Here is a 10,007-nt window from a genome sequence, read left to right on the forward strand (position 1 = left end):
TGTTATGTTATTGGGGCAAGCTGAATATCATTGCTACTGTTGATTATGTTTGCATCTAGCTTCCATCATCCTTTAACTCCACAATTGTGGTTGATCACTCATCTCAATGGAACCACTAGAAATTAATAAATGTGTAAACCCATCTTAGGAGTCTATTACCAATATATGACATGAACATCTGAAACAGTCACCAAATCCTATTTGGGATCATATGGAGAGGGAACAAAACAGCAATCTCAAACTCCTGCCTCCATCCTTCCTTTTATGTGTGTGACTTTGCACTTTGGGAAGGATGGTACACACAGAAGAGAAGCCAATGTTTTCTTTAAAGCAGTGAATGTAATTTAAATTGGAGATACACCAGAGAAAGAAAGCTAATGATTTTGGTGGCTGAATGGCCAAAAGAGGAAACCTGGTCAAGTAGATAAAGGATGGGAATAAGTTGTGTGGGTTAGGAGCATGGAGAAATTGAAGAGGATGGAAGTGAAAAAACTCATTGTGCTTCATGTTTGAAGAATAGTTTCTTCCTAATTAGTTAGACCAACTATATACACATGGATTTTGAGATGTTTGAAATCTGGGAGTAAGAAAAACTCCACCAGAGGGTATTTAGACTGCAAGTGTGATATCAAGTCGTCATCTGGTCAGATCGGTGAATAGTTGCTGATAAAGTGAGGTTCGGTCATAGTACACTTGTATTCTCTTCGGGATGAAATTCTGTAACATTTTTTCCTGCTCTGTTGTCCCCAAATAACACTAACCTTCAATTTGAGGCATCTTTGCTTCACAACACTAGGAAATAAGTTGAGACTCTTCTCTTTCAAAGTTCCAGTAATTAGTTTTGGTGTAGATTTGATTTTCATGTAAAGGACAGCTGCCCCCGTCTCCTACCACTTTCACCAGCTGTTCATAAAGACATTATGTATTTCATTGTGTTAGGCTGGGATGGAATTTATTCAAAATTCACAGATTAGTTTAAATATTAAATGACAATGATTTCTTCTGTACAAAATATTGAACTAATATTTTTTTCTATATATATATATAGTGTATAATGCACCTTGAAGATCGGTTGCAGGAACTGTATTTCAAAAGCAAGATGTTGTCAGAATACCTTAAGGGCCAAATGAGAGTTCATGTGAAGGAATTGGGCATGGTATTAGGGTAAGGAGTTTTAATCTTTCAAGCAGTGACTTGTGTGATTATCCAAGCTGTTTTTTTTCCCACTTCCACATGAGAAGGAACCAAGTACAGAAAGCAGCTCATCCACCTGTTTTTTCCTCCAGTGAGTGTTAGTGTGTATTTAGAAATACCAAAAATAGCAGAAAGGAAGTTGTTGGGCATGCTCTCAACGGCAAAGTACGAACCTAGTTTGGCTGATATCAGTCAAGTCATTTAAGCTAGCAAGATCCCAAGATTATCTGTTCCGATCTCCAGTGTCAATTGCTTCACCTGTCTTGCTGCAAGTAAAGGCAGAGTCTGAATTTAAAATCTTTTCGGGAATGATTGACAGAGCAGTACATTACATGATGCTCTTATTAAGACTGAGTCAGAGTCGTAGAACATAAACAGGCACTTTGGCCAAACAAGTCCAGGCCAACCATCAAGCACCTGTTTATTTAATCCCATTTTATTCTGTCCACATCTCCATCAACTCTCCCCAGGTTCTAATACTCACCACACTAGGGGCATGGGGGTGGGTAGTGAGAACCCAAGGGATCACAAGGAAAATGTGCAAACTCCACACAGACAGGACAAGTCGGGATTGCACTTGGGTCACTGGGGCTGTGAGGCAGCAACATAGCGAGCTGTGCCATTGTGTACAAATATCTTCCAGGGGTGTAAATAACAACTGATTTTTGTTTAAAAATTTATTTTTCTTCTCTAATCAAAGGCTTATTTTAATTCATTTCAGTGCTATGGCTGAATTAACCAAGTTCTGGACTGAATAAGGTTCAAGAGTCAGAGGCTTGCCAATCTTAATTTTGAATAAAATACATTAGATAGATCAAACTTTAAAATGTGTGTTATTATGGAAAGCATGCATATGTCTGTCAATTTAAAATAGAACACAGACTGGGAAGCTATTATTTAAAACAAAATAATAGGGATCTTTAAGCAAAGATTGCCAAATGATTGAGGTGAGGGATTACAGAAATATCTCATCTTGTTTGCTTTCTGGATTCTGATATAAAAGTACTAATGTTTTCTTCCATTATAGGATTGAATCCAGTGACCTGCCCTTGCTGGCAGCTGTAGCAAGCACTCATTCTCCATATGTGGCCCAGATATTGCTTTGAATTTCTCAATTGCCAAGTTGTGCTAAACAATTGGAAAAGGAAATGACTGCACAGAATGGAGGACAGCACCAAAATATTTACATTTCCCATGCCTGTAATCCTGTAGTCCTGTCATACATGGCAAGGCCCTCTGCATTTTAGCTGCATGAAAATGCCACAGAAGAATATCATGCTGGTGGAAGGAAAAAAAAGACTCTGCTATAGAGCAAAACAGTCACTTTTCTCAATGCCGTTAAACTGTCTACAACACATAGAAAGTTTTGGACTGGGAGACCAAAAAGGGATAGTGAAATATTCTTTTTCCAGAGTTTAAATGGTATTTGAACAACCACATTTTGAAACCAAGAGCAAGAAATTTCAGCTTTTTCTTCTGACTTAAACTATGATGTTGCATGTATGGACATTTTTTGACTTCAGGGAAGTCGGACTAACTCCTCCTGTTTTTACTGAACCTGCACATATTTGCGCATTTTTATTTTTTGTACTCCATGGACAGAGTATTTGGAAAGATGTTTTGTATGTTTACTTTTACAAAAACCCGCTTAAGAATAAACTTTAAAAAAAAGTCTGTTTTAATGTTTTAAATACATTGATGTAACTGACAAGAATTGAACAATGCTAATCATTGCCTTTAATTAGAGAAATTGTTATCTGTGATCGTTCTTGCTTCACTTTTTCTAAAATTTAAGCATTGATGCAGCAAGTTGGATAAAATCATATAGGAAAGATCAGTCACAGATTCAATATTCATTTATTTCTATCAGTAACAGACCTTCAGTCAGGTGATCTGACCAAAACTTATCATTTGAGAATGATTTGTAATGGGGAGGGGAAATCAATTCAATGCTGTACTACCTCAGTTAATTCTGCACCAAGGAATTGTTGTGCTCTCATTTCCCTGCTACCAAATTTCTTGTTTAGCTGGCTTTTATTTGTAATTTGTCTGTTATTCAGCTCACGGTGCTAAGTGATGTAGTAGAGTACTCCATTCAGGCACTGGCACCACACGTGGGTGGAGCTCACGAAAGAAATTAGGAGTGGAAGAAATGTAAACTTTAACTAATTAAAATGGTGAGAACAGGATATTATCTTCAAAATGTGGTTCTGGATTTGGATAGTTTAATGCATTCCTAGTGGATCATGTGAATAAAATATAGCGAAGAGACAATCGTATTTTCATGTCCATAGTGAATTCTATACATGATCCTAACTACATTTTTTTATGCAGTATTTTTCAACATTTTTACAATATAGTAATCTCTCTAAGACTTTTTCATATCCTCACAACCCAGTGCCAACCAAGTTGAGGATGGATTAGGAATGTTAGGCAAGGATATCATTTAGCAATCCAGTTGACCACCACTATGACAAGTAAAATCTTTCAGGAGTAGAGCAGTAAGAGGGTGAAATGCAGACAATAAACCAAAGTAAATCAAATCTTTAATAGTAGCCATCCACTCTTGGGGGGGGGGGGGGGGAGTTAGATTTATTAATATTTTCCATTGGAACTCATTTGTACCAGTGTCTATACTGTATCTGTCTGATGCAGCAAGAGTCATCTTTGTTGTTTTTTCTTCTTTACCTCACTTCAGTATTCATAATTAGGAGAGTATCCCAGCTAAAGCCATTTAGAGAAGAGGGGAAAAATTAGTGTTTATGGCAGCACTAGCAGAAGCTAGGATTGCAGACACCATTTACTGCCTTGGTCAAGACGTAATATATAGAGAAAGAGGGAAAGGGAGGAAATAAATCCTAGCCAGGAAGAAGTCTTAAAAAAAAAAATGAGAGTGCCTTTTGAAACCCATCCCAATGTTGCTGAAGTAAATATCTTTGGAATTTGTTCTGCATAGTCTGAGCCAGCTACAGTATGAATTGATTTTGTTACTATAATCACAGCCTTAATCAGAGGAAATTTCCATAAAGGCATTGGCTAACAATAAAAACCCTTTTTTTGGTTGAGGTAGTAATGTGCACATTGCAAGGTACAATTTAAAAAGAAATGAGTTTACTTTAATAAGGGATACATGGATTGCTTGGGAGGAATACTTTCTCATCCTCTACTGTAGTCAAAGGCAGTAGGTTTGTACAAACAAAGCTTTTCTTTCATGTGTTATGGTTTTAAAGTCTTAAGGGAGATTGTGTAATTTTTCAAGATAACTAAAGTAATTTCTAAATAATTGCAACATGAATGCTGAGTAAGTGCAAGATATCATTGTATTTAATATTTTGTCAATTGTAATTGTCTTTTACAGTATTTTTAATTTATTTGACTCAAATGGAAGTTGTCTAAACTGCACAAAATGTCCAGGACATTCTGTAAATATTCTTCTTTCAGTGTGCACTATGTATTAACCATTTGTTACTTTTGGAGAATTCTGTGCAATAAATACGTTAAGAAAAAAATTATGGTTGGTCATTTGACCCAACTTCAGATTTCATTTAACACTAGTTCCATCATAAATTAATGCCAACTATTTGAGAAAATCTTCAAATACAATTTGTTCTTCAGAATATTCCATTGTCACTCTTTAGCTAGGTGTCACCATTGCGCTCAGTTTAACAGCAATATATTTTGGGGATCAATTTTTATGAAAGTTCTTTAAAACTTCTCTAGGTACTGGGAACTTATTTAAATAAGATGTGTAATCTACTAAATTCAATGCAACACACATTAGGGTATTGTCTGTGGTATATCCCCAAAAAATGAATGTCATTGAAAGATTTTTGAGAGAACCTACTGCAGCAAATTGGGTTTGATGAACGAGTTTCTCCTTACTAGGTTAAATCCTGCCTCCACTTGTCAGGCTAGCAAATTGTCCTCACTCTTGTAAGAGTTGTTCTGCTGATTCCAATCAGTCATTCATTAGTAATTATGTCATTAATACTTCTACTGAAAGTTTCACCTCTTCTCCCCAATTCTCACTTGCATGATGTCAGCTAAGGAGCTGGATTGGAACTGGGTAAATAAAATTCTCAGCAAACTGCCTCATGCCAAACAAAGTAATAAATACTTGAAAAATAGAATTTATTGCAACCCATTCTAAATAAAAGCAAAACTTCAGAAAAATACCAAGGGGACAGTTATATGCAAATAACTCCACTCCCTATGGCATTGTTATGACATGCAGCTTTAGGTAAAACAAATAGAAGCCTTCCTGGCTTGAGTAATCTGGGATGAGTCAATGAACTGTCATTGTTTCAGTCATTATTACATATTAAGTTTCATTTTCAAAATCTGGCTGAAGCTGGCAAGGCCAACATTATTGGCCATTCCCATCAGCATTTCAAGGCAGTGGTGAGCTGCCTTCTTGAACTAAAGAAGCCCTTGAGTCCACCCACAGTACAGTTTGGGATGATGTGCCAGGATTTAGACCCAATGAGTATGAAAGGCTGGCAATGTATTTTCAAATCAGGCTGGAGTAAAACTTGCCACAACTAGTTTATCAAGCTTTAATACTTAAAAATGGCCATAGGCTTAAATCTTTTAAGACTGCTCCCATTTCATTTTTGCTTTGAACCTCCATATTTAAATATAATTTACAAGTTCTTTCCATTAAGGGGAAAACTCCCAAAATGTAACAGTTTAAACTTTTTTTCTTCAAATACCAGTATGAAAACATTGCTTTTATTATATTCACTTATTTCCAACTACTGTACTGAAGAATTCTGCAATGTGATACCTGTAATATTTTTCCCCCTATCTTCAAGTTAATAATGATCAAGAGTACAATTCACCATAGGCTGCTACCAAGTCAAGCACATTTTTTTTAAATGCACAAATTTTATCAGATTATCAAGTAGTCTTTCAACTGCAGGTGCCCCCATAGCAGAGTTTCAACATTCAAGAATACCAGGTTTGGTGTGGGCCAGCAACAGCATACATGAATGCTGTGGTTGATTGTAAGAGCCACACTTGCCATTACTTTTCTGAAACCATACCAGGGCATTCTAGTTTGTACGACTTAGAGGAGCAGTGATTTTCATATTTGCTGTCCATTTTACAATTGCACAATGCAGGTTTCCTGTACCGAGTTCTTTCTCAGCTCTATTTTATGGAGAATACAGGAGGTCATCAAATGCTAGTTTTTCCAGAGCAACACATGGATACCTTATCTTGGTTAATTTTGAGAGCTTTCTTAAAGTATGAAATTTTGCACCCACATACCAAACCTAAAGTAATGGAAAGATCCTATTATAATATTTAGTTCTAATAACTGATTTTACAGCATCTCTAACCGCTCCCCAGATGATGTGAAGCCTTTCTTATAATCAATCCTGAAAAGGTAGCTTACAACTGAAAGAACTAAATAGAATAGGCAATAGGGCAAAATAAAAGCATCCTTGTTACTTGCTGCAGGGATTATTTGCACTCTCCTTAATTTTCTTGGCTCCACCCTTGAGCATGTTGACTCCCGCCAAGGAATAGTAACAGTTCCCTAATATTTTGAACATGTGAGACTTTACTGTGGTTAATAGTAAGCTCTTTAGCCATGGGAAAGCATAAAAAGCAAGACTAAAACAGTCTTCACATCTCCATAGAGATCCCATTCTCCATAGATGCAATTTCCAACGTTGATTAACATGATTCTTTTCAACATGTATTTTTGTTTAACAAAATTATCTGCAGTGCAGAACTATTTTAAAATGCATTTTAACGTTACATTCATCAACTGACAAATCAGTCTAACATCGTTGGCAGATATACAAGAAACATTAAGACTATTTGGCCCTGATGAGACACATCTGGAATGCAGATTGATTTGGTTTTCCAGTTTCAAAAGGATATTCAGTGAAACAAAAGACTACTGATGCTGGAATCTAGATGAAAAACATTATGATGCTAGAGGAACTCAGCAGGCCAGCTTTTCTCCACGGATGCTGCCTGGCCTGCTGAGATCCTCCAGCATCATAGTGTTTTTCATCAAAGGATATTCAGTTATTTGAGATGAAAGGAAAAAGGCTTATGGTTAATTTTAGAACATGAAAAGATCGTTCAAGGAAAAGTTGCCTACCATGGGTCCCAAATGGGGAAAATGGAAGGATGCGAGGATAAGTATTAAAATTATGAAAGATTTAGATCCATCTAAGCTCCTTGCCATGGACAACCAATCCCTCACTACCCATACGTCACAGGATATTGTTGCATTCACAAGCTCAGGCAATAACAAGCTCCACAAACAAGATCAGTCCTGCCTTCTTTCGACAACTAGTTCCATGCATTTTCCAGTACAGATCACAGGATAGTAATCCTATATAATGGGATAGCAAACATTACGTGGTGCCCATGTCTGAGAACATCGGGAGTTCCAGTACACCTTATTGATGCAAGGTTAAATGTGACCAACTTTTAACCACAAAGCCAATTTATATTTTTTATTTTCTGAAATGCAATGTTAATCATTTTATATGTGCCTTTCAGGAAATTTAATAAAGAGTTCATATACGAAGGCCTGAACAGCAATACTGAATGCAAACAAATGATATTACAAAGTCTCACATATGGCATGCACTTCCTGTCCATAAATTTATCATGTCATGATTTTGACATTTCCCTCTAAACATTTAAAATAAAAACTTATAATGCTTAAAACAGAAATCTGTATGTAAACAGTTAAGTGTCACTGAGTTAAAGCCCTCCTGCTGTTAAGCAGTGCTGAGACTGGTATATGTGAATCAGATGCTTTGATTTTCTCAATGCTCTGAAGTGAAACAACTTTACTGTAAATTCTTCATTAAAATTTTTAAACTGTGTTTAGCCACATTTTCTAGCTGCATAGCCCTGGTCTTAGGCCCTCCTGACAGTCAAAGGTCAGTTTTATAATTGAGAAAGTCGATTGGCATTTGATGTGTGGTATTACAGCTAAAGAGATAACCAATGGAGGAATGATGGATTAAATAAAGACAGTATCTCCAGTTCAAGGCAAGCAATGGCTGAGGAGGGCTGATGAGGATTTTAGACACTTAGATTGAAGGACAGCGAAGGGATAGTAGTGTGAATTTGTTGAATGGGTTGGGAAGAGATCAGAAGAGAGCACAAAATATGTAGAGCCTTTGGTGTTTTTACCATACTGTGGGAAAGCAGCTAAACAGAGTCCATCAGTGTGGTATGGCTGAGGAGCAAGTAGACGTGGAAGAATGAGATGAGAGTAATGTCAATTCAGTTAATAAAATGGCGAAAGAATATATGAAGGTACACAAGAATCCAAAGTCTTTTGTGAACCGGCAGTGAGAAAGGAGAAGAACCACAACTGCAACAGGAGGGGTTTAGCTTCAGCACCAAGTGAGAATACAAGCAGATAAGCATGCAAAGGAAACAGACACAAAACATTAACTGCAGAATGAAACAATTAGAATAATACAAGCAAACTAAGCAACACAAAGATAGCATAGAAAAGACAAATATATTATTCAATTTGCAAATATCATGCAAAATATAAAGTGTGCACGTTTTCCAAAAATATACTTTATTCACAAACACAAGATTCTGCAGATGCTGGAATCTGGAGCAACACACACAAAATGCTGGAGGAACTCAGTGGGTCAGGCAGCATCTATGGAGGGAGATAAGCAGTCGATGTTTCAGGTCAAGACCCTTCATCAGGACTGGAAAGGAGGAGGGCAGAAGCCAGATTAAGAAGGTCGGGGGAGGGGCACATGCAGACAGGTAATAGGTGAGTTCAGGTGATAGGGGGAAGGTAGATGAGTGGGGAAGGGGGGGGGAAGATGCAAGAAGCTGAGAGGTAATAGGTAGAAGAGGCAAAGGGGTGAAGGAGGAATCTGGTAGGAGAGGGCAGTGGACCATGGAATAAAGGGAAGGAGGTGGGGAATAGATGGGCAGGTCATGAGGGTGGGGGAGGGGAAAGAGCAGGGAGGGGGGGGCACAGGAATGAGGGAAAACCAGGGGGGTGGGGGTGGAAAGAAAAAGAGGGGTTAATCGGAAGTTAGAGAAATAGATGTCTGAGGCTGTCAGGTCAGAGACTACCAAGGCGGAATACGAGGTGTTGTTCCCCCAACCTACGTCTGGCCTCAATGTGGCAGTAGAGGTGGCCATGGATGGACATGTCAGTATGGGAGTGGGATGTGGAAATGAAGTGGGTGGCCACTGGGAGATCCTTGTGGATGGAGCGAAGGTGCTCGAAGCGGTCACCCAATCTGTGTCGGGTCTCGCCGATGTAGAGGAGGCCGCACCGGGAGCACCAGATGCAATAAATGACACCCTCAGATTCACAGGTGAAGGGTTGCCTCACCTGGAAGGACTGTCTAGGGCCCTGAATGGTAGTGAGGGAGGTGGTGTAGGGACAGGTGTGGCACTTAGTGCTGTTGCAGGGATATATCCATGGCCTCTTCTACTGCCACACTGAGACCAGACGCAGGTTGGAGGAACAACACCTCATATTGCGCCTTGGTAGCCTCCAACTTGATGGCCTCAACCTCCATTTCTCTAACTTCTGGTAACCCCTCCCCTCTTCTCTGACCTTTTTTCCCCCCTCTTCGCACCCTCCTTTGTCTTCCCTCATTCCTGTGACCCTTCCCCCCCCACCCTTTCCCCCACCCCCATAACCTGTCCATCTATTCCCCACCTCCTTCCCTTTATTCCATGGTTCACTGCCCTCTCCTACCAGATTCTTCCTCCTTCAGCCCTTTGCCTCTTCTACCCATCACCTCTCAGCTTCTTGCATCTCTCCCCTCCCCCACCCGCCTACCTTC

At 38.7% G+C, this 10,007-nt stretch overlaps 1 protein-coding gene across 3 annotated transcripts in view; it reads left to right on the plus strand.

The window, feature by feature from the left end:
• The window catches only part of fnip1 (folliculin interacting protein 1), a 72,278-nt gene extending 67,585 nt beyond the window's left edge, over positions 1-4,693 (plus strand). For all 3 annotated transcript variants that reach the window (XM_052013258.1, XM_052013260.1, XM_052013259.1), the window contains 2 exons: positions 1,049-1,164; positions 2,222-4,693. In XM_052013258.1, coding sequence (XP_051869218.1) covers positions 1,049-1,164; positions 2,222-2,300 — 195 coding nt within the window. In that variant the 3' untranslated portion in view covers positions 2,301-4,693. The remainder of the gene's footprint in view (positions 1-1,048; positions 1,165-2,221) is intronic.
• The last annotated feature ends 5,314 nt before the right edge of the window (positions 4,694-10,007 follow it).

The sequence above is a fragment of the Pristis pectinata genome, chromosome 4 (genome assembly GCF_009764475.1).
Source record: "Pristis pectinata isolate sPriPec2 chromosome 4, sPriPec2.1.pri, whole genome shotgun sequence".
Lineage (NCBI taxonomy): Eukaryota > Metazoa > Chordata > Chondrichthyes > Rhinopristiformes > Pristidae > Pristis > Pristis pectinata.